Consider the following 25,994-nt stretch of genomic DNA (forward strand, 5'->3'; position numbering starts at 1 on the left):
CCATTTTCCGGATTTCTTTTTTACAACAAACACAGGAGAATTCCAAGGGCTGGTTGATTCTTCAATATGGTGAGCATCTAGTTGCTCTTGCACCAGCTGTTCCAATGCCTGTAATTTATCTTCAGCTAGAGGCCACTGTTTGATCCATATTGGCTTCTCAGTTAGCCATTTTAAAGGTAGGGCTGTTGGTACCTCTAAAGGTTTGGTATTTGCTGTATGTTCTTGTACAGCCTAAATGGCTGGTGACCTTTTCCCATAATATCTCATCATGTCCTTCTCAGAATTATGAGTTCCTGGAACTACAGGAATGTTAATCTGGGTATTCCATTGCTGTAGCAGGTCGCGGCCACATAAATTTATTGCAATATTGGCAATATATGGCCTTAGTCTTCCTATTTGCCCTTCAGGCCCTATGCATTCAACCCATCTTGTGCTTTGTTTTACACGAGATAGGGTTCCAATTCCCAGGAACTGAACATCTACCTCTCGAAGAGGCCAATTCGGATGCCAAGATTCTGGAGTAATGATACTTACATCTGCACCTGTGTCTAATAAGCCTTCAATAAAAGTGCCATTTATACAGACTCTTAGATTTGGTCTTTGATCATTAATAGAAGTCTGCCAAAATATACGTTTACTCTGTCCTACTGGGTTTTTTGACTCATCCTCCATGCGTAATTCATCATTTAGACCAGTAATATTTTTTACAGCAGAAATTGGAGCTTTTAATTTTCTTGCTGAGGCACGTTCTCTACTGTGACTGGGAATGACTGGGCCACTGTTGGCTTGGGGGCCTGCAAGAGGCCCCTCAAGGAGTTTCCCGACAGTATTGGGTTGCCTTGTCTGTCTGTTGTTGACCTGCATTCGTTGGACCAATGTCGGCCTTTACCGCATCTCCTACATATACCTGAAGGCCGAGGTCTCCTATTTTTGTCATTCCCAGAAGGGATATTATTCCTAGAAATCCTTTGCCTGCAATCCCTTTTCAGATGTCCTAATTTACCACAATTAAAACACCTGGCAGTTTGATGTCTCCTCATTGCTTTGGAAATCGCTTCTCCTACCCAAGATTCATAATTATAACTAAATGTTTCAACATTCATTGTATGCTGAATCCATTCATCCACAGGTGCTGATCTAAACTTTAAAGGCCCAATTATCTTTTTGCATTCTATGTTTGCATTCTCAAAAGCTAGAGATTCAAGAAGTAGTCGTCCAGCTTCTGGGTCTGTTACCCCTATGTCCAGAGCCTTAATTAATCTTTGCAAAAAGTCAATAAAGGGTTCTCTCTGTCCCTGCCTAATTCTGGTATATGATTCAACCCTTTTTGCTGGATCTTGTAGCCTATTCCAAGCATTTAAAGCTGCTTGGTGATATAAACACAGTACTTCATCATCATAAAGAGTTTGGACCTGTGGATCAGCATATTCTCCTACACCAAGAATTTGATCTTGGGAAACCTCCACACCTTTTGCTCTTCCTTGCTGTTCCATATGTTTGGATTCTTCTCTGAAATAGATTCCAAACATCAAGGAAGGTCCATTATCTAAAACTGCAGACACTAACTGATGGAAATTGTGGGGGGTAGCTCTAGCATTAGAAGCCCAAGTCCTTATCATTTCCTTAACATTTGCAGAGTGCAAGCCAAAGGTAACAATAGCTTGCTTAATTTCTTTTAGATCATTCATTGCTATTGGCATCCATCTAGCTTCTCTGACTCCCTTTGGGCCTTTAGAAGTTGACGCTTTGTCAGAATGAATTACAGCGTATGTCGCTAAAACCTTGGGTAAGCCAGATCTAATAGCTGGTGGTGGCATTGTATCCTGTCCTTGTGCCTTCTTACTCTGTTCACCAGCTCCAATAATTTCTTCAATCATTTCAAGTCTTTTTATCATTGTCTCTCTTAAATCCTGAATCTCCTGAGCTACATGTGTTTCTAGTGATTTCACTGAGGTATCAATTTTTTGGTCCCCATTCTGCACCTGTGATTCCAAAGATTTTGAATCCTGAATCTCCTGACCTGTATTAGTTTCTGGTAAAGATTGTATGGTTCTTAGGAGTGCCATATTTTTCCTAAATGATAGAATAGTAACTAGTAAATTAAGTTATCCCTATAGTCATATAAACCTTGCATGAAAAAACCCATTGTTTTGGTAGCCAAAACAGTAAAATTCGTGTTGGAAACGAAAACTGTCATATTAACTATTATCCAGCAGGTGGCGCTGCTGCCAAGTCGCGACGAAAACGGGGTCCTGTTTCAGTGTCCGCCTAGTATTTGTTAAAAACTGGGAAATGCAAGTTGCTCAACAAAGTAAATGTAATTAAATCAATTACACGGAACCATAAACCCAGAATCCAGGGGTAGAGAAGAGTAACCCGGAAGCCGTGTATGCCTCCAAGTGACAGAGTCATCCCAAGGGGTTGCAGCTTTCAGCAACCGGTAACCGCGTGCTCTGGCTCTCTCCGCTTAAGAGCTGCGTTTGCAAGGGAGATTTGAAAACGACTCAGAAAAGAGCAAACCACGTGGGCAGAGACTACGCGGGCCTGTGGAGTTTAAATCCACGTAGCGAGGCAAACGATAGGCTGCGTGGGGACTTGAAGTCAATCTGAGGTGTCTAAAGGGAAAATATAAAGAACTGCAGCAAGAAAAGTCACTGCATGATGATTTATGTTAAACTGCTGGCTCCACGCACAAGGCACAGGCCACAAGGCACAGGCTGCGGCCGAACTGCCGGCCGGCAGCCGAGCGGGGGAAGGAGGGGTCCTAAAATCAAATGTTGGGTGCCAGATGATGGCGCAAGTCATAAACAATCCCACACCAGTTTGGAATTGTGATTAATAGGGTGGTATTTATTTAAAAGGGGAATAAACTTACAGATCACCGTCCCAGACAACAGCCCTCTGCGCATGCAATTAGGAAGAAGTCTAGTCACCGGAACTGGAGCAGGAAGTAAAGAGAGAGAGGAGGGAAGTATCCGCCTTTTTTAAAGGGAAAGAGACCATGCCCCAATGGGCTGGTATCTCGGCGGCTATTGGCTGGAGGAGCGGAAGGACCTCCCGCAACATTAACATGACTGGACAATATGCCTATCTTATCATCCATGTTTTCACATTATGATTCCTTCCTCATGTGGGTGGGTTCTTTCTAGATAGACAGGTCAACCTCAGTTGCTAGTCTTAACAACCACAGTAGACTCTAAGTAGTCAGTCATAGTCTGACTACAATTCTGACCAAAAACCATGGCATTTATACTATATAAAATAAACTAACAACCTTTGCACTCCCCTCAAGGATGCTCCACACTTGGATGGATTAGCTCCAGTCGCCTGTCTTACCGTGGTAGGAGCCACGCAGTTGTTCCTCCAAAACTCATGTTTGCTTTTCTTTCATCTTCATTTGGGCAACAGTTTATTCCATAGTTTTTCTTAGGTGTTCTATTTTATTCACCCCAGATAGAAAGAATAACAACAGTCCAAAGAAATTATTCCACCCGAGTGAAGTTTACTGAAGCAACGCCCCTTGGTGGGCTTATTTACAGGGCTATAGGTGACTGCACACCTCAGAGAAACCCACCTGAGCATGGGGTATGGACTCACAGAAGTCCCCTGTACACCTCCAGGAGTCTCCCGTCCTCACCAAGCCCACTGCCCACATAGCCTCCAGATGTGGCTCTTTGATGCTTGTAAATTTTTATGAGCCTTGTGAGTTTCCCTGTATCATCCATAAAGAATGGTCCAATCTACACTACATATAGACATGTACACACACACACACATTACCGGATGGCTTTTGTCCCTGCCCTTCACAGTCAGTTGTCAGGATGAAGTGAAACCTCAGTTTCTCTCTGTCACTATCAACCAAACAAGCATAGGTAATGGATCAAATTAGAGTTTAATTTAAATATAGTAGTAATTTAACCAAGAGAATATCAAAAAGTGAAACTATTGCTTAGAGTTTACAAAGAGGTAACTAATATTTTTAAACCTTTTATTACATTTGTGTTGTGTGTGCAGTGGTAGTGAGGTATGGGTGTGTGTATGCTACAGCCCACATATGGACGTCAGAGGACAAGTTGCAGGAGTCGGCTCTCTCCTTCCACCATGTCAGTCCTGGGACAATGAGCCATTTTGCCAGCCCCAAAGACATAATTATATTGGCTGGTGGCAATCTGGGCTGGGAGACATGGAGACAGGAGGAAGATGAGGAACTGCAGAAAATTTCCAGATCACTGAATGTGGAAATGGAAGGAGACAAAGTTTTGATTTGGGGGGATAATTATTCACTAAGATTTATAGTAAGAGTGAAGAGTGGACCAAACATAATATGTTCTGGAATAAAGAGGAGCCGAAGGGATGGAGGGATTAACAGCAATCACAGTGGTAGTAGGTGATAAAAACCAGTGTTCAGCTGAGGGTGATATTGATGAGAGGAACAATGCCAGTAATCCTGGCACCCAGCAGCTTGGACTATATATTAAAATGTTGTTTATTTGTGACTTAAATCTGCAGTGTCCCCAGTACATTAGGGCTGCTTTACAGACATAACAGATTTGCTGAGGGTTGGCAGGTCAGTCAGAGAATGACTAGAAATAAGGGGAAGAGGAAATTATGCGGTCTCTAGCCTCCAGAGCCTGCTAGAGACTGGTACCCTGAAGGGATAGTCTCTCCAGGATTCCCTCTCTATCACTCTGGGGAATGTCTCTCTGAACACCTCCACGTGAAGGGCTAATTATGGGAGTGGGACACAGATTCCCCAGCACCTCACCCCCCTTCTAAGGAGCAAGGAAAGTAGGTTCTTGTTTCTTCTCTAGTGAGAGAAGGTATCAATATCCTTCCTTTTTCTCTCTCCTGTTAGATTTTAAAAGAATATTTTCAGTGCAGTCACCAGCTAAGGTTAACTGGCTACCACAACAAGACAAGCATTTGACCTGTTTATGCCCATTACAGAACTCTCCAGTAAAGTCCCCATTTCTGCCTCAGTACCGCAATTCCACAAATTTAGGCATCTTCATAGCTGCCCTTGGTAGAGACACTGAATCTCTTCTTTAATTCCTGGAGGTGCAGCCAGAGCGAGGGAGGCAGACCTGATTAGCAATGGACTTAGGACAAATTGACTTTCTAAAATTTGAACTGGCTCATCTGTTAAACAGAGGCATTATCTGTTAAACAGAGGCATTATCTCACTTGTGAAGGAATACTAGCATGGAGTTATGTAATGAAGCTAAAATTTGGGCATGGGCTTTTCTCTCTTACCCAGTTTATCCCACATTGGGAATTCTTGCTTGTAGTGGATAGCAATAAGCCAGGGTCTCACTGTGTAGCACTCTGACCTGGAACTCACTATGTAGACTAGACTGGCCTCAAACTCACCAAGATTTCCAGGCTTTGCCTGCTGAGCGCAAGGCCTGAATCACTAAGCCCGCTAGCATTAAACTTCTTTGTCTTATCCTTCCAAATCTTCTTGGAGATTCCCCTCAGGCTAACCACAGCTCAGCAGAGCGCTTCCTGCTGCTGGGTTTCACAGACTGGCCCTCGTTGGAACCCATCCTCTTTGCACTGATCCTACTCTGCTACCTACTGACGCTGACCGGCAACGCGGCATTGGTGCTGCTGGCCATTCGCGACCCGCGCCTGCACACACCCATGTACTACTTCCTTTGCCACTTGGCCTTGGTGGATGTGGGCTTCACCACCAGTGTGGTGCCACCGCTGCTGGTCAGCCTGTGCGGCCCGGTGCTGCAGCTACCGCGCGGCGGGTGCATGGCTCAGCTGTGCGCATCTCTGGCCCTGGGCTCCGCCGAGTGCGTGCTGCTGGCGGTTATGGCGCTGGATCGCGCAGCTGCCGTGTGCCGCCCGCTGCGCTACGCCGCCCTCGCTTCACCTCGCTTGTGCCGCGCTCTGGCCAGCGCCTCCTGGCTCGGTGGCCTGGCCAACTCCGCAGCACAGACCACCCTGCTGGCCGCGCGCCCGCTCTGTGCGGCCCGCCGTCTGGACCACTTCATCTGCGAACTGCCCGCGCTGCTACAGCTAGCCTGCCGTGGCGGCCGCAGCGCCACCGAGCTCCAGATGTTCGCCGCGCGGGTGGTCATTCTGTTGGTGCCTTCTGCCATCATCCTGGCCTCCTACACCGCCGTGGGTCGCGCGGTCTGGGGTATGCGCTCCCGCGCGGGCCGGCAGAAAGCAGCGAGCACATGTGGCTCTCACTTGACTGCCGTCTGCCTGTTCTACGGCTCGGCCACCTACACCTACCTGCAACCTACACATAGTTACAACCAGGGCCACGGCAAGTTCATCTCGCTCTTTTATACGGTAGTCACACCAGCGATAAATCCCCTCATCTACACACTGCGCAACAAAGAAGTGAAGGGGGCAGCCCTGAGGTTCTTGGGAAGTCTGGGGAGGCTGCAGGTCCGGCACTGAGAGGACTAAGAAAGACACAGGGTCCTGGAACCAGGATGCCCATATTGTTTGCCTTTGCATGAGAATCTGCAAATTTTGTTCTCGAGTCCAGGATTAGTAAGAGGGAGATCTCTTTCTCTTACCAGCTAAGGTTTGGATTCTTGAGGGGAAATCACTGAAATACATAAACACACATATATAGTGATGGGGTAAATGGATCCCAAGCCTTTCTACAAAAGGGAAGCATAATGGAGGAAGGGGCCATACTCATCCTCCAGAGACTTTGTAACCACCCCTGAAGAATTCACATGGAGATAAGATGATGAACACCTGGTGCTGACCTTCAGCCTTCCATACAAAAGACCGTGAGAAATCCCATGGCCTCAGCCATCAGGTGCAGTCCTTCAAGTTAACAAGGAGGCCAGGTGCCTTACCTTACATAGAGAGCTTCCAGAAACAGGATGTGGTTTCCCTTCTTGGGGAGCCAACTCAGCTAATACAGAACTAGCCAGGTAACCAGTGTCCACCACAGAACACTCGATACTTAAAACTATAAAGAAAATCTGCTAGTATCATGTGATTGTGTCAGGCCTGGTTAAGCTGGGAATCCCATCTGCAGGGCATGGCTTGTGAACTAGTTTTAAAAGAAAAAGGACTAGAATTGGTCAGGCTGTGAGAAAAACCTGCATGTGACCAGGAAAGAAACATAGGAGAAAACAGACGGAAGCTGGAGAAAGTTATCCTACAGCAAAGGAAGCTCTATCATCAAAAGAGACCAGAAGTTAACCCCTTCCCTTCCTTACCCAGAGATGAACATTTTGTTAGGTGTTAGGTGGAGGAGGTACTAGATTTTATCCCATACCAATTATCTTTAAGTAAGAATAGGGGATGATGATTGAATGAATTTCTAAATCATTTATTAGTCTGTGATGCTGTTGGGGTGTTAAAAAAAATCATAACACATTTCTTCTCTAATCTCTATAAATAGAAATCAATTTGGTTCAACAATTACTCATTGATCCACCTGTCCCTGCCTCCCAAGTCCTGAAATTAAAAGTGTGAATCACCACACCCACCTAACCTTTCAGTTTCTTCATTTGGCAGCAATCCTGCCACACGATGAACTATGTCAGAAACAAGTAATCACAGGCTTGACAAATAGTTTTGATCCACCCCACTCATCTCCAATCTTTATTTCATTCTCATTAGCTTTCGGAAATCATCAAAGGATGTGACTGGTAAGAGCTAAGGGGAGTGGGCTTGGATCCTCTCACCACCCATCCAGTCAGCCCCTAATGCAGTGCCCTGTCAGAAAGAGCAAACTGCCCCTCCTGATGTTGTAGTCAGCCATGATCTTTCCATCTTCCAGCCTCTTTCCATTGCAAGTCACAATCTGAGCCTTGGGGCTCACGGCGGTCGCATTCTCGATCATCTCTTTCACCTGGTACATTGAACTGGATCTTCGAAATTGGAGAAGGTGCCTTTGACCCTCATTGCTTGACTCCACCAGAAACAAGGGCAGCTCTTCATTGCTGGGCTTCACCACCTTCAGGGTGAGGTGGATGGTTCTTTCCTTGTCAATGCCGTGTTGTAATAAGAGCAGCGGGCTATGTTCCTGGCACCCGGCTAGCTTTACCCAAAATAATTACACAGAAACTGTATTCTTTTAAACACTGCCTGGCCCATTAGTTCCAGCCTCTTATTAGCTAGCTCTTACATATTGATCTAACCCATTTCTAATAATCTGTGTAGCACCACGATCTGGCTTACCAGGAAAGAGCTTAAACTGCGTCTGTCTGGAGTGGGAGAATCATGGCGACTGCCTGACTCGGCTTCTTTCTCCCAGCATTCTGTTCTGTTTACTCCACCCACCTAAGGGTTGGCCTATCAAATGGGCCTAGGCAGTTTCCAGTTTCTTTATTAATTAAACAATGAAAGCAACAGATTAGAAAGAAATCGCTCCCACATCATTTCCCCTTTTTCTGTTTAAACAAAAAAGAAGGCTTTCATTTTAACATAGTAAAATTACATATAGCAAAACAGTTATCAAGCAAGAATTACAGTTACAATATTTATATCTATTTTATCTTTTATCATAACTAAGGAAAACTACAACTATGTATCCATTCTTCAACTCCATCAAAGATTCCAGAAGGATATAATATTACCTAAGCAACCAAGAAATCCAAAACTCTAGAAATGACAGAGACATCTCGCTGCCTGTACAATCACCCAAAGTTCTTTTGTACCATTGGGGCATCCATCTTTGGCCTTCAGGCCCGTAGTATCCAGCAGACTCTTCCATGAAGCAGGAAATTTCAAAGACAGTTCAGTCACTATCTGTTGTGTCCTGTAGAATGTCTCGTAGACTCTTTCAGAAATCAGGAACCCCAAAAGATCATCTCACCTTTAGGCAAGTTCAGCAGTCCTCTCTCTGAGGGTTCTCTGTGTCCAGTTTATGCAATAGTCCAGGTAAGAGCAGTTTCATGTCCAAATGGCTATCAAACTCCGTAAGGAGCCTCTTCAATGCCCATCGTCCTCTTGAAGTAGATTGGTGCTGCCAGGAGCAGATGTGTCTCATTGTCATGAAAAGCCCAAAATTATTAAAACATTTAAAATGCCATATCCTGTAGTCTTTGAAAGATATGAAGAATGCCTATCCAACTGAAATATATCTCTATATATCTAGAAAATCTAACTAACATGACTACAAGCTTTACTATTATCGATGATTATCCATTAGCAACCTATATATCCTAATTATACATTACATTTTTAAATGAACTACACAATCACAATACCTTAATCAAGATCAGAAATACATATACATATAACAAAATTGACCTTAAAATCCACACCAATGCAAATTATTCATATTTATATCATATCCCCCTTTAAATGTAAAAAAAACATTTATAAACCATATTTGGGAATATGGGCTCAGTTATTTCTCTCCAAACTGCTTCCTGCTGAATGGGGGCATCATTAATTAGGTCTTTCATGGTATAACCTGTGTGCCAGGATTATTTCAGTTGGCAGTTGAGTAAAGTAATTTTTTAAGGGTGTTCACAGCAACCTTTCAGGAAGGCATGGTCTATCATACCATATTGGGATAGATGCAATCCACAGGGTCTCATCCTCTGTGAAAACAAAAGAAGAAACTCCTTTCCAAAGCATCATATCCTTAGACCCAAATTCTGAAGTCATACCCTCATGATATCCGTTCTGGTTCCACTTGGCAGCCCATATAATGAAATGTCTCTCTGTACTTAGCTCTTTCACAGTCAAAAATTTTAAAGAAAACACAATGTACATAATTCAGATGCTCTGTGAATTTTCCATTTTTACATGGCTTATTTTTACTCTATCACTTTATTCTGTCTCTTTAAAGACTTTACCCTTTTTTTTTTAAAACCATTAACTTTATTCTCTCTATTTTTTCTTCTCTCTCTCAAGCCTACGTATCAAACATTGTGACTCATTTACTGGTGTTCTTTTATGTCTGAATCTGTTCTATTGTGAATCTGTAATATTTTTCCTATCCAGGAGCACTTCTTAAAATGTTAAGCAAGTCTTAAAAACTTAAGATGCACCATGTAGGGGTAATACAGTACCGCCTGTGTCCTGCCCAGTCTAAATCTTAACTGTGCTATTATTATGGTAATTACGGTAGTTCCTGCCTAAGGCCAGCACAGTTCAGCATGACCTCTCCTGCCTCAGAGCCATTTGGTGCCCCTGAGCCACTCACATTTCCAGGCACACAGCAGTCCATATTGCCATCAGGCAATCTGTAGCACTTTACTCCAAACGCTCCATTCAAAAGCTCTGTCTCCCACAGGAGCCAGACAGAGATCACAATGGCGGCACAGCCCAGAAAGCTGGCATTTTAAAACAGCCAGTTTTTTCCTGCTGCTGAGTCAGGACAATTTCTTTGCAGTACACAACCCACAAACAGCAAAAAGCTGTCTTAAATTCTCTGTCTGTCCTTTTTAAGCCCTGTCAGGTTTTATGTGTAGTTCATTAGCACGTTGGGTGCCACTCTTGTAATAAGAGTGGCGGGCTATGTTCCTGGCACCTGGCTAGCTTTACCCAAAATAATTACACGGAAACTGTATTCTTTTAAACACTGCCTGGCCCATTAGTTCCAGCCTCTTATTAGCTAACTCTTACATATTGATCTAACCCATTTCTAATATTCTGTGTAGCACCACGAGCTGGCTTACCAGGAAAGAGCTTAACCTGCATCTGTCTGGAGTGGGAGAATCATGGCGACTGCCTGACTCGGCTTCTTTCTCCCAGCATTCTGTTCTGTTTACTCCACCCACCTAAGGGTTGGCCTATCAAATGGGCCTAGGCAGTTTCCAGTTTCTTTATTAATTAACCAATGAAAGCAACAGATTAGAAAGAAATCACTCCCACATCAATGCCATAAGATGATAGCTTTCTCTGGGACTTGAGGACCTTGGAGCCTAGCAGAAGGACCCGGTCCTGCACAGAAACCTTGATTTTGGATCTAATATGTTCGTTTATCTTTTTCACTTTGTCAAAGGTCATTGATGGCCATTGCTCAGAATGGACAATGTAAGCAAAGGAAGCCGAGAGAGTCAGCCAGAATGCTTGCTACCTTTCCACACCTACTCCTCACCTTCATTGTTCTGTCTGCTTGGCCCTCCAGCTCCTACACAACAATCTGTAGCTCCCCCTCTCTTGAAACTTTCATTTAATTCCAATATTATAATACAAATTAGAACATTAGTCTCATTCCTCTTGAGATACTTATCCAATATATCTCCAATGTAACTATAAATTTCTTACCTTATTTACTTGCCTTTCCTAAGCCAGATATTAAAAGTAAAGACACTACAGGACTTCGAAAGATGTACACAGGTTCCTGAACAACTCCAAAGCAGATTTTCAAGATTTGGCACCCTCATAGGATACTCTCAGCCATGTTTTACCCTCTGTGACTAATTCAGAACAAACCCTGATGAAGTCATAATCTCCATGCTGCTATGTTCTTATTAATGTCCCTGTTAATTTCTGATAATGCCCATGTTGTGGTGATGCTGTGTTTAATGTTGTTAATCTGTATTTTTGTATTTTTATTACTATTGTTATGGAGCATGATATCCTCTTTTAATTAGACCAGAATACCAATTGCAGAAGACAGGAAGTATAGCTGAGTTTAATTTCATTGACTGCAGAATTCTGGAAGATGGGGAAAAAATCATGTCTGCAAACCTCCTCATACTCCATTCAGAATCATTTTCCCAACCTGGATGTTTCAGACGCTCCTTCAGTGAAGGTTTCATCCCTGTTGGGTACTGCCCTGGTTACAGGTTCTCTTCATGAGGACATATTTTTGTTTAAGGTGATGTGTTTGATCACTGATAACTTAAAACAAATGAGATTTGTGAAATTTTTCTTTGAAAAGAGAGAAAAGCTTGAGGTTGAGAACTCTGAATTATTTCCCTAATTTCACATCTTGCCAGCCTTGTTGAAGCACAATGCTCTACCATTTCTCTCAAGTTTGGCTGGCAAAATAGCTTATCTGGGAAAGGCCCTTGCCACCGAGCCTCACCACCTGAGCTTAGCCCCTGTGACCCAGGTGGGAGAGGGACAGAACTGACTATGGCAGATTACCTTCTGACCCTGGCCCTGCGTATACATGCACTCATATAATAAATACATATATACAATATTATAAATGTTTAACAAGCCAAATAACCAACCTCTCTCTAGAGTACTTCCTTCTGTTGTGCAATCATCAATGTCTGCCTTGTCTCCTAAATCATGCCCAGCAACCCCCTCACCTTCGAGGCATTGACTCCTCCAGCACTGTGGAACTATATTCCCAATGCATGGAAATACTTTCCCTTCCCATTCTTTTACTAGACCCCAACTTACACAAATGCAGGAAGCCATGTCTTCTGTCAGAAGCGGAGTGAGAAAAGAGTCCTCAGGTCTGCTTATATGTGAGAAGCTGGGTTGGAAATCCCCAAAACTGCTGCAATGTCCAGTCTAGCAACAACCTTTGTTCTCAAGAATTTCCTTTCACTTTCACTGAGGTGGAGGTAGTAATGAACTCTGTACACAGACTTCTCCCTTTGACCTTTCCATCTGTACTCCAGATTCTGAACATAAAATAACTCCTCTATAATAAGGGCTCCTAACCCTGCCTTGTTACTGCCCAACCACTAACCTACACCCTCATAGGCTTGATAATTCATGATGTATGGTAGCTCCCCACCATGATTCTTGGATACCTCCCTCCTCCTTGAGCTCAGAGACACATGAAGGTACCACTCATTCCCTCACTCTTGAGATTTGGTTGAACAAGATCAAGAACGTGACTGAGCTGTGTGTCCTCAGGAAACTTAATCACTCAGAATATTCCAAGTTTGTCACTGGATTCTCAGGACATTCCATGGAATAAATTTTCAAAATTGTTTATTAAAAGTGCTTTTTTCAAAGAATTCTGTAAAATTTCAAAGTTATTCCCTTTTTCTGTGTTTGCTGAGGCTACGTACTGTACCTTCACCCACTGAAATTTCTCTTTCTTTCTTCTTTTTCGATCATAAGAGAAACCTTCCCTCAGTTCCTCACAAATCCTCCTCCTCATCTCCTACCCATCCAACTTTATGTTCTTTCTCTATCTGTGTGTCTCTCAAAAAATACACCTACATACATAACACACACACATACACACACAAATAAACAACACAAAAACAAGAATCAAAGCAAATAAGCAAAAGACCAATGGGACAGAATATGCCAAAATAAAGCAAAATGAAGCAAAAAGTCTACAAAAGTACCAATTAATTAGTTTTGTGTGTGCAAATTACTTCTGAGTATGGGGGCTGCCTGTGCTAAAATATGGTTTATTTGCCCAATGAGACTCCATTGGAAAACACTGGTTTTTCTTTTTGTTGGGCAGTATCAATTGCATATAGCTTCTTAGTTAGGGGTGGGATCATTCCCCTTTCCCTACTGAAAGATCTTAAACCATTTCATTTTATTCTAGAAGTTTCCATTCTGAATAACTTGGATTTACAGAGTACCTGTGTATAGTAAGGCAATCCAAAAGCTGACTCAAATATTTTGAAATCCTATTGAAAATTATATTGAAGCTCTTATTAGGTCCAGGAGACCCTACTCCTTCCGTGCAGTTCTGGGTTATTCTCCCATTCTTGCTTCTAAAGTCTTTTGAAGCCTTTTCATCTAGCAATGGGATCGTCTGCTTGTCTAACATCCCAGTGACTCATGAAGACCATGATTGTGTTTTAGTTTACTTGTATGCCCAGCTTATCTGGCACAGAAGGATGCTTAATAAATTTATAGTGTGAGAGTAAATTAGTAAACTAATAACAAAAAGTAATATTTAGTGAGAATTTATGTTTCAGAAACTTGTCTAAGATTATTAAACATGATCTCATTTGTTGCTTCCATATTGTGGTGACGTATTGGTATCTTTAGGGATAAATAACACCAGCCCACTAAAGTCATTCAAGTACTAGCTAGTCAGTAAGATTTCTGTGCTCATCTTTGATACTGTAGTCTTTGGCTTCCAGTCATATTATGTTGCCCCCAAAGGAAGGAAAGAGCAGAGAAAACATCCATTGCAGTTGGGGTTTTCCAGACTGTGAAGGCAAATCTGGGATACTCCTAGAGGAAACTGCCCTTGGAGTTTCCCACCAGAGAGCACTTAGATTCTGAAAAAAATGGTGTCTTTTCAAATAATACAAACAATAAATTTGGACTCTGATCCCTTCTCTTTTTCTTCTTGTCCCCCTCCAGCTCCACCACTTCCTTCTCATCATCAGATTTCATGGATAAGAGCACAAGACCAAAAAGACCATATGAAAAAACCATGAAAAACTATAATACCTAAAATAGAGAGAGAGACAAAACATTCTGAAAGTCAGGCTGTGTCCACCTAACAGAAAGGAAGCTGAATCTAAATGCTATGAGTTACTTGAAGACATTAAAGAGGAAATAAAAGCCTCCAAGTCACGCTGACATTTCCTCATCTTATTCTACTCAGAGTTAAGTTATTGTCATTAACCAACTTATTGTTTTTAAAGCAGTCTATTGCTTAAGAAATATAATGAAGTCAGGCGGTGGTGGCTCACACCTTTAATCCCAGTGCTTGGGAGGCAGAGACAGGTAGATCTCTGTGAGTCTGTGAGTCTCTCTACAGAGAGAGTTCTAGAACAGGCTCCAAAATTATAGAGAAACCCTGTCTCAAAAAATATAATGTATCTTAATTTTATTATAGGTAATATTATGATTTAAGACAAGTATTCTAAAGTGAAATTGTCACAGACTAATTAGATAATATAACATTTTGGAACAACATGCAACACAAAGAAAAGTAAAACTTTCCACTCCCTTGGCAGAGGTTGTTGACTTTTTCTGTCCCATAGACATATGGGTACAAGCTAGAAGATACCCAGAGGCTGTGATAGAGCTCTTGTTTAACATTCACATATATTGAACTAATTCCCTCCATGGTAAAACAGGAAAATAAAAAGCTACAGTGAGAATTAGGTGGATTCTCTTCAGGAATTTTGTTGTTATTTTTTAGTTTTTCTGCTATTTTTCTCCACTTTCATGTATTCCTATAAACAGGCAACCATTCTACAACTACCTACCTAGCCCTAGTCTTGCAAAAAAAATTTTATTACATCGACCATTTAAAAACATAGATAAAAAACACATAAAAAAAGTAGTTGGACATGGTGACACACTTTAATCCCATTACTTCAGAAGTAGAGACGAGACATCTCTATGAATTCAAGACCATTTGGTTTACATAGTAAGTTATAGGCCAGCCAGGTTATACAGTGAGACCCAGTCTTAAAAACTTAAAAGTAAATTTGGGAAAGGATGGTTCAGCAATTAAGAGTGTGTACTGCTCTTGCAGAACATGATCTTAGGAGCATAGTGAAGAAATACTATACCAAAGCAAAACCAAAACCCAGATGGGCAAACTCCAGACTCTGCATCTCCAAGTCTGATGTCAAAACAATCTTCAGATCTCCACCTTCTTTCAGCTCTATTGGTTACAACACACTTCTCTCTCTTGTGCTGGCTCCACTCCCTGTTAGCAGTTCTCCTCGGCAGGCATCTCACTGTTCTGGCATCTCCAACATCTTGGAGTCTCCAAGGCCACCTGGGCTTCACCTACACAGCTTCATATAATGGCCTCTCTAGGCTTCCATTTGGGGACACCCCTGACACACACCTGGCCTCAGCAGCTTTTCTAGTTTCCCCTTGACACCAAAGTCAGATCCACATAGGCAAACCTGCCAAGTTCTGCTGCTTGCTGGGTCTGGAACATGTCCCACTTGTTCAATTACGTCTTCACCAGCTTTCTGTTTCAATGGCTTCCTTTACTGACTAAACTTGGCTGTTCTGGAACTTGCTCTATAGACCAAGCTGACCCCAAACTCAGAGATCTACCAATCTCTGCCCTCGTAGGGCTAGGATTAAAGATGTGCACCACCACACCCAGATCTAAGCTTTTCTTTAATTCCTTTTCACAAGTTGGAAATTTAACTGGGTGGGATATTGCCCTGAGGTCACCACTCTCTTTATTCCATTTCTTAATCTGTTTATCTCCTTGAACACAGGATTTAGCTCCATTCCACTTTCTGGTGCTCCTTTTCTCCTTAAATTTTACATTTTTAATTTTTTTCTTTGCTCATCTCACTCCTTTTTATTATATATCTTCATTAAAGTTCACACTAATAAACATACAACAGAGTCTATACTAGGCTGTTTTGAGATTTTCTTCTGCCAATGGAATTAATACAAAACTCTTCACTTTAGCCTCAGGCAGACTCCAGCCAAGGGCCAAAAGCCACCACATTCTTCACCAAATTGCAAGAATAATCTGTAGGCAGCATTCTAAAATTCTTCTCTGAAAGCTTTTGAGCAAAACACTTACAGTTCATCAAATCATACTCAGCACCACTGTCTTCCATCCTCCCACCAGGATGGCCCATTAAGTAGCACTTAAAGCATTCAACTGCTTTTCTAACCCACAGTCCCAAGGTCCATATTTCTTCAAACAAAAGCATTGTCAGACCTATCACAGAAATATCCTAGTCCCTGGTACCAACTTCTGTCTTAGTTAGGATTTCTATGCTATGAAAGACACCATGGCCATGGCAACTCTTATAAAGGAAAACATTTAATTGTGTTAGGTTGCAGTTTTAGAGGTTTAGTTTTCTTTTTTTTTGATTTTTCGAGACAGGGTTTCCCCGTAGCTTTTTGGTTCCTGTCCTGGAACTAGCTCTTGTAGACCAGGCTGGCCTCGAACTCCAAGAGATCTGCCTGCCTCTGCCTCCTGAGTGCTGGGATTAAAGGTGTGTGCCACCGCCACAGGGCTGGTTTAGTTCATTATTATCATGGTGGGATATGGTGGGTGCAGGCAGACATGGTGCTAGAGAAGGAGCTGAGGGTTCTACATCTTGATCCATAGGCAACAGGAAGTGAATCAGGTCACTGGATGTAGCTTGAGCATAGGAGACCTCAAAGCCCATCCCCACAGTGACAAATTTCCTCCAACAAACCCTTACCTATTCCAGCAAAGCCACACCTCCTAATAGTGCCACTCCCTTTGGGGGCCATTTTCTTTCAAACCACCACAACTCTTATCCTGAATATTGTTTCTTAGTCACTAGAACGATTCTTGTGGAAGAGATCATAGTTACTTTGCAAAAGATATGTGTTTTGTATTTTTTTTTTTTTTTGGTTTTTCGAGACAGGGTTTCTCTGTGGCTTTGGAGCCTGTCCTGGAACTAGCTCTTGTAGACCAGGCTGGTCTCGAACTCACAGAGATTCACCTGCCTCTGCCTCCCAAGTGCTGGGATTAAAGGCGTGCGCCACCACCGCCCGGCAAGATATGTGTTTTGTAAAGGAGTTTTCATATGATCATGCCCTAAGCTTTATTGTAATTACTGTCATGAGGAAATCTTTCCCAAAGTTGTTCTGTGTTTAAATACGTTAAAAATAAACTGCTTGGAGTCGGACTCCAGAAGTTTGACCCAACTTGGCTAGCTAAGTCATGCTGAACTAATGCTCCTTCTTGTCTCTTTCTCTGCTACCAGAGTATCCTTTGGCAGTAGCCAACAACCCTCTAGTTGGACACAAGACCCATTCAACAAGATAAAGATGGTACCTGGAACTGGTAACCTAACCTACTACCCAAGGTTAATGAAATCATGGATCTTGGAGAAGAACCAACAAGCACCACTTTACTAAATCAGAATAATTCCTAACTACATTCTAAATGTTTGTTCTGATATCCACAGATAAGTGCAGTCCTCACGCCTTATCAAGTAAACTTCTCTTTGAAACAGACAGAGACAATAATATAAAAACAGAACCAATCCACCTACAGAGTTGTGGAAACCTGTCCCAATGGATATATCTATGAAACAGCTACATCTAAGGCTAAGGTAACATTGCAGAAGAAAGGCCAGAAAGGTTGTAAGAGTCAGAAGATCATGGAGTTTTCTGTGAGATTATGTCTCTGAGTAATGTCAGAAGTTATACCCATAAAATTTAATCAACATGACTACTGAAACATGAGCTGATAAAGGACGGGGAAAAGATCAGGCCTCAGCCTTACACAAAGAACTACAAGCAGCTAAGGAATGCTGAGAGTGGGAGACGTTATCCTCCCCAGGGAAGAACACACCAGTTACCAATTATCAAATACCAAATAAAAACTGAGATACAGGTAACATTATACAGACTGAGAAGGCTATATATAGAAACACATGTGATATACATATACATATAGGCTGATAACAAGTAATGAAAAAAAGAGGCCATGAATCTGAAAAGAGCAAGGAGAGGTGTATGGGAGGGTTTGGAGAAAGGAAATAGAAGGGAGAAATGGTGAAATCTATATCATAGTCTCAAAAATAATAAAATGAAAAAAGATGATAGTAATTCTTTTTAAAGAAACTGAAAAGCATGGGTATATCACTATGATATCAATATTCTTTAAAGTTTACAAATATGTATATATATATATATACATATATATATGTATCAAAGTTTGTGATAAAACTAAATTTAAATGTATTTATGTACATATCTTCTAACCCATACTGTTATTATTATATTATTACTATTAGCAATTCTAGACTGATATTAATAATATATGAAAGAGAGATACTTTTATGGTATTATTTGTAATCAAAGTGAAGGCAAAGCATATCAAGATAACTGAAGTAATGAATACATAGAGAAAAAGGAACTGAAAAAATCATGTTTAAAGTGTGTATATCATACTAAATGTGGAAAAGGGACCAACTGTGGGTTTAACTAACTCTATGTTTGCCTCTTTAGCTTTCTTTCCTCTTGACTCACTTTCTTCTGGTAAGAAGTTGGATTCCAGGAAGCACAGGACTGACTGATAAATATCTTTATGGAAAGAAACTGAAACTACTCTTATGCTACAGCAAGCCTTGCAAATAGCCCAGGATGACGTCATGCTCTGAATGAGGGTGACAACTGTGATATCAAGGCTGCACCCTGAACAACAGTCATTACCCCATGAGAACTAAGTTCCCCTGATCCCTTTGACCAATCAGGGCTATAATCAACACCTCTACCTGAACAATCTCACCTCCTCTGCCACTATCACAGCTCCTGCTTTGCTTCCTTGGTCTATAAAATCTCAGTTTCTGTCAACTCCTTAAAGGCCGTCATTTGTTCTTCCTAGTAGTGCCCACAATGAGTTGTACACTCCTTTAATCCCAGTAATCAGGAGGCAGAGTCAGGTAAATCTCTGAGTTCAAGGCCACCCTGGACTACAGAACAAGTTTCAGGACTGCCAGGGCTACACAGAGAAAACCTGTCTTGAAAGGAAAGAAAGAAAGAAAGAAAGAAAGAAAGAAAGAAAGAAAGAAAGAAAGAAAGAAAGAAAGAAAGGAAGGAAGAAAGGAAGAGAGAGAGAGAAAGAGAGAAAGAAAGAAAAGAAAGTTCACTACCTATATATAAGTTAGTTTTTGTGATTCTATGCCTTCCCTACATCAAAATAAGCATGTCCCACTAATGATTTTTTGAGACAAGGTCTCACTATGTAGCCAGTGCTGGCCTTGAACTCATGGAGATCCATTTGCCTCTGCCTCCATAGTGCTGCAGTTACAAATGTGCATCATCATGACCAGGAAACTAATATTTTACTTACCAAAAGGGGAGTTGATCATTCATAAATTAACATTATATAAAAGCAAAAGAAGCTAAAATTGGCTAAAAAAATAAGTTCAGTATTCAACAGTCACTTCTTGTCAGCATTTTGACCAGTTATGATTCTCAACAGTTACAAGTTACAGCTGCCTACTGCCAAAAGAAGCTGGCATTATTCCATAGGCATAAACATAATGACATAAAAGGTAATAAAATGGGTACATCATGACCATTTAACAAGCCAATAGCAGTTACTTCTCCATGAGGGCCTGTGAAGTCTCCAGGCACAGGCTTTTGAGGTTTATAGAATCAGTATGAATTCCCTCCTGTGGAAATGGACCTCAAGTCTGAAAATAAGTAGTTAGTTTACTTAGACAATAAACCTCCTGCCAATATTGTACAAATGGACACATCTTGCCTGGCAGAAGGGTAGCATGCAGGGTCCACAGCTGAATAAGACTGTTGATAACAATTCTCCCTCAATAGTCTGCATGGGGGCCGGGCAGTGGTGGTGCACACCTTTAATCCCAGCACTTGGGAGGCAGAGACCAGTGGATCTCTGTGAGTTTGAAGCCAACCTGGTCTACAGAGTGAGTCTCAAGACAGGCTCCAATGCTACAGAGAAACTCTGTCTTGAAACCTCGCCCCCCAAAAATAGTTTGCATGGTGTCTTCTAGCACTATAACGGTGAGCCAGCAAGAAGGTAGCTTCCAACTCAGGTTCAGCTCAATTTCTCTATGGCTTGTAACCAGTGTAGTATCCTTACTAATGTAGTCTTATCTTCTTGTTTTATTTGAAAAAAAAAATAAACACAAACCATCAGTAGCAATTGTCTGTATTGTTGTATTACTGTATTTCTAGGAAGGTCCCAGAGCCTCCCTGATCAACATCTCATAGGGAATTGATCAATCCTGTCACTGAAATTTTCATTTAGTAACTTTATTGCTTCAAGGTCTGGGAGACTGCTGGATTTTCTGTTTCTTTGTTAAACATGCATACCAAATTTGCTTTCTTGTAGAGTAGAGTGCATGGGTCTTTTAAATATAGGCGTATATTATCTAGGAATAGGGATAATTATTTTTATTCCTTTTTTATTTGTATCTGTTATGACTCTTCCTGTTTCGTTGCTCTAGTTAAGACTTCAAATATCATATTGCCTAAGAGTAGGAAGAGTGAGTACCTTTGTCTCATTTTTATTTTAGATGAAATGCTTTGAGTACCCCCACACATTAAATGTATTTGCTCTAAGTTTGTCATATAAAACTTCTGTTATGTTGAAGTATGTTCTTTTTATTCCTAGTTTCTGCATAGCTTTTACCATGAATGGTTATTAAACTTAGTCAAAAGCTTCTTCTGTGTCTATTGAGATTAACATGTGATTTCTGTCCTTGAAGCTACTTTTGTGTTGTTAGGGTTCCTCTAGAGGTTATGGTCACAAAGTTAGCAACTTACCAACCTTAGAAAGCCTGGACAAGGCTGAATAGTTTTAAGACTTGGTTGAGGGTCACGAGATGTCCCAGATACATGCTGCTTGTTGTTAATAAATAGCTTTAGTTCTTCTCAAAACTCATCTCTCTATTCAACACTAGAATGATTTCTCTTAGGTAAAAATTAAAAGAACAAGAAGGGTGTCACAGTCCTACTCAGTTTAATTTTGGATGACACACATCACCATTTCTGTCCCATTCTATTAGTCAGAATTTGTCTTAGGGTTTTTGCTGGTGCAATGAAGAACCATGACCAGAAAGCACTTGGGAAGAAAAGGGCTTGGCTTATTTGACTTACACTTTAGCACTGTTGTTTATCACGAAAGGAAGTCAGGACAGGAACTCAAACAGGACAGGATCCTGAGGCAGGAGCTGATGCAGAGGGCATAGAGGGGGGCTTCTTACTGGCTTCCTTCCTATGGTTTGCTCAGCCCACTTTATTGTAGAAACCAGGGTGAACAGTCTAGGAATGACACCACCCACCATAGGCTGGGCCCTTTCCCTTGATCAGTAAATGAGAAAATGCCTTACAGCTGGATCTCAAGGAGGAATTTCCTCAGCTGAGGCTCCTTCTTCTGATGACTCTAGAGCTTGTGTCTTTGTGTGATGCACTAAACCCCCAAGTACAATATTAAATCACTAAATACAGTTCACATTCAAAGGGACAGAAAAAAAAATCTTATGAAAGGAAAAACTTCAAAAAAAACAGGAACATATGTTAAAATCAGAGAAAGCAATATCCACCAACAAGTGGATGAATGGATGAACAAATTGTGATCTATTTCAAGATTTATTTTTATTTATGTGTCAGTGGCTACATGTAGGTATGTACACATGAATGTAGATACCAACAGAGTTCAAAAGAGGTGTCAGATGTTCTGGAATTGAACTTACAGGCAGTTGTGAGCCACCAAATATGGGTTCTGGGAACTGAACTCTGGTCCTCTCAAAGAACAGCATCCAATCTAAACTGCTGAGCCATCTTTCCATCCCCAAATTGCAATATATTTAAACAAAAAATAATCCTCAGTAATTAAAATGATTAACGGAATTGATACAAAATAATATGGGTGAATTTACAAAATGATAAGAGCCTAAAAAACTAAACACACACATAAAGGTTATTGGAAAGCCAAAACATTATTTTATCCAGTTACTATACAAGAATGACTATCAGATGATAGGCTTCCTGTGGTTATGCAGAAGTTAAATGGAATCCTATAGAAATATTAGATTTAATGAGATTTAAGGAAGCAGTCATTTTATATGGTATGCATTTACCCTATGTAAAGCACATTCATGGGCAACTCAGAACAGAATTAAGCCCCAAGACATCAATATTGGAAGGTGGTCCTCAGTTACAATGAATAACATGGAAGAAAGAGGAAGCTAGGGTAACAGAACAACAAAATAGGTCTAGAGGTATTGATATTTCCCAAGAACAGTTGTTTGGTGAAGGTCAATATGTCGATTTACAAAGGCAGTGTGGATTTGATGCTCACACCTTGGCACCATGTTATTTAGCAACCTTAAATGCTTGGGAAAAAGTTGAAAAATCAGAAAATATGTCTCAGTCACATACTAACATTATACAAGGCCCAAAAGAAGCCTTCACATATTTTTTTTTACAAAGATTGAATTCAGCTATAAATAGAATATATAGGATCCAAAAGTCAGACAAATATTAATTGAATCTTTGGCTTTTGAAAATGCTAATTCAGAATTCAAAAGGGCGATTAGGACTTTAAAGGCGAGGTGTTCCTTAAAATTATGTTTTTTCTGGAGGTAATCCAAACAGAAATCCCAGCCTTCTAGAGTATGCAGAGGGTTTGGGCAAAGGCCAGTATTGAACTGAGTGCAGACCAGCAAAAGACAGGTAAAGAAACCCTTTTCCATCAAAAAAGGCCTTAGGGGTACTCCCATAGGTCTCAGTATCAAACTTAGTTCAATCATTCCTTGTCAGCATTGGAGAAACTCATTCAGAGAGCAATTAAAAGACTTAATGCCTGTTGTTAAAATGCATAGTGCTCTCAAGGTGATCAAAGACACAACAACTTCAGTAGATAACATTCAGGGGAGATCTTAAGACAAGTATTTTGGCAAACTTCTATGAATAGTCAAAGACTAATGCTAAAAATACAAATAAATGGCTTTGTAATTGAAGGTTTGATAAACATGGGGACAGGCATAACAATATTTTTTCTAAAATCTTGGCATCTACATTGGCCCATTCAGGATGTAAATACACAGCTTTTAGGGATCAGAACTTTATCTCAGGTAAAACAAATTACAAGGTGGATCAAGTATATATGGACAGAAGGACAGATAGAAAAATTAAAGCCATATGTGGCTTTAATAATACAGAATGTCTTTATGGGGATATTATTTGTTACAGCAATGGAAAACACAGATTAACATTCCTCCAGTCTCAGAAACAAACCATAAAATAAAGAATGCTTCTGAGAGAACTATGAAAAGCTTTTATCAAGAACAGTTACTGGCCCCCACCCCCACCCCCAAGCCTGCCTTGTCTGCAAGGTCCTTAGCTGTGGAACAGTTTCCTGCCATTTCACTAAGGCTACCAACCCAGAGCAGTGAGTCCCTGACTAGAGGGCAGGCCTCAAGGTCCCCGCCAGGGAAAGCGGGCCCCTGCTGCTGGGTCTGCAGTCTCTGCTGTGATCTGCTGGACCTGCTCTGCCTGCGCCCTACTTCCCTTAGTCCCTGGCTCTTTGGGGCATCCAGGAGTTCCTGTGTAGGTGCCGAGAAGTTTCATCGGGACGGGTGAGTGTGTGCTATCCTGGGGCGGACTGTCCCGGTAGAGAGCACAAACGCCCCTCCCCCAGCACCTGCTGTAGGGCTTTCTCTCCTACACACCCGCACCCACCCCCACCCCCAAGCCTGCCTTGTCTGCAAGGTCCTTAGCTGTGGAACAGTTTCCTGCCATTTCACTGAGGCTACCAACCCAGAGCAGTGAGTCCCTGACTAGAGGGCAGGCCTCAAGGTCCCCCGCCAGGGAAAGCGGGCCCCCGCTGCTGGGTCTGCAGTCTCTGCTGTGATCTGCTGGACCTGCTCTGCCTGCGCCCTACTTACCTTAGTCCCTGGCTCATTGGGGCATCCAGGAGTTCCTGTGTAGGTGCCGAGAAGTTTCATCGGGACGGGTGAGTGTGTGCTATCCTGGGGCGGACTGTCCCGGTAGAGAGCACAAATGCCCCTACACTAAGGCTACCCAACCAGAGCAGTGAGTGCCTGCCTAGCGGGCAGGCCTCAGCAACCCCCGAAAGGGAGCACAGGCACCTCCAGCTTGTACTGCAGTGTCGCCTGTGTTCTACTGGACCCCGCCCGACCCCTTGCATCCGGCCTTCTTTACGCGGGTCATTGGAATACCACGCATCCATGTTTTGGTGTTGAGGAGTTCATCTGGAAGGGAACGGTTCCTGCCACTACACTGAGGAGATACACCTAGAGAGTTAGTCACTGCAAAGACTGGTCCAAGACATCAGGCCTCTCCTGGCTCCATTCGAAGGAAAAGATGGGCAGGCGCCAATGTAAGAATTCCCCCAACAACTTGAAAGGCAACGTGACACCACCAGGATCCAGGAATCCCGAAATGAGAAGTCTACACCCTAATTCAGAAGAATTAGAAGAATTCGACTCAAAAGTGAATTTTATGAAAATAATAGAGGACCTTAAACAGGAGGTGAAAAACTGCCACAACCAATTAGAGATTACAAACAAAAAGGTAGAGGAAATGAATAAATATCTCAAAGATACCCAAGAAAACCAAGAGAAACAAGAAAAAGTAATCAAACAGGTAAGGGAAACGGTTCAAGACTTGAAGAATGAAGTGGAAGTAATAAAGAAAACACAAACCGAGGGAAGGATGGAGATGGAAAATTTGGATAAACGAACAGGAACTACAGAGACAAGTACCACCAAAAGATTAGAAGAGATAGAAGAAAGAATCTCAGACACTGAAGATACCATAGAGAAAATAAACACTCTCATCAAAGAAAACAGCATAACCAACAAATTCTCATCACAAAACATTCAGGAAATCTGGGACACAATAAAAAGACCAAACCTAAGAATAATAGGGATAGAAGAAGGAGAAGTACAACTCAATGGTCCAGAAAATATATTTAATAAAATTATAGAAGAAAACTTTCCCAACCTTAAGAAAGATGTTCCTTTGAAGGTCCAAGAAGCATACAGAACACCAAATTGACTGGATCAAAAAAAAACATCTCCTCGTCATATAATAATAATCAAAACACAAAACATACAGAATAAAGAAAGAATATTAAGAGCCGCAAAGGAAAAAGGTCAAGTTACCTATAAAGGTAAACCTATCAGACTTACACCTGATTTCTCTATGGGAACCATTAAAGCCAGAAGGTCCTGGATAGATATACTGCAGAAACTACGAGACCATGGATGCAAGCCCAGACTACTATACCCAGCCAAGCTTTCGTTCACTATAAATGGAGAAAACAAAGTTTTCCAGGATAAAAACAAATTTAAACAATACGTAGCTACAAATCCAGCCCTTCAGAAAGTAATTGAAGGAAAATCACAAACCAAGGAGTCCAACAATGCCCACAATAACTCAGACATCTAATGACCCTTCACCAGCACAACTTGAAGAAGGGAAACACACAAACTCTACTACCAAAGGAAAGAAAGAAAGAAAGGAAAAATGACCGGAGTTAACAACCACTGGTCATTAATATCACTTAACATCAATGGACTCAACTCACCTATAAAGAGACACAGGCTAAGAGATTGGATACGAAAACAGGATCCAACATTCTGCTGTTTACAAGAAACACACCTCAACCACAAAGACAGACATCTACTCAGAGTAAAGGGCTGGGAAAAGGTTTATCAAGCAAACGG

General features: G+C 41.6%; 1 protein-coding gene and 1 pseudogene across 1 annotated transcript; one reads left to right on the forward strand and one right to left on the reverse strand.

The window, feature by feature from the left end:
• The first annotated feature begins 5,215 nt into the window (after window positions 1-5,215).
• Window positions 5,216-6,420, forward strand: LOC130863115 (putative olfactory receptor 2I1; annotated as a pseudogene).
• A 1,264-nt stretch (window positions 6,421-7,684) lies between these two features.
• Window positions 7,685-13,021, reverse strand: LOC130863116 (ubiquitin D-like). Its single transcript, XM_057753034.1, has 3 exons — window positions 12,935-13,021; window positions 10,830-11,019; window positions 7,685-7,986 (listed from the first exon to the last, which is right to left on the reverse strand). Exons 1-3 carry the CDS (start codon window positions 13,019-13,021, stop codon window positions 7,685-7,687), a joined length of 579 nt encoding a protein of 192 aa, XP_057609017.1.
• Between the last annotated feature and the right edge of the window lie 12,973 nt (window positions 13,022-25,994).

This window comes from Chionomys nivalis, chromosome 20 (genome assembly GCF_950005125.1).
Source record: "Chionomys nivalis chromosome 20, mChiNiv1.1, whole genome shotgun sequence".
Taxonomy (NCBI): domain Eukaryota; kingdom Metazoa; phylum Chordata; class Mammalia; order Rodentia; family Cricetidae; genus Chionomys; species Chionomys nivalis.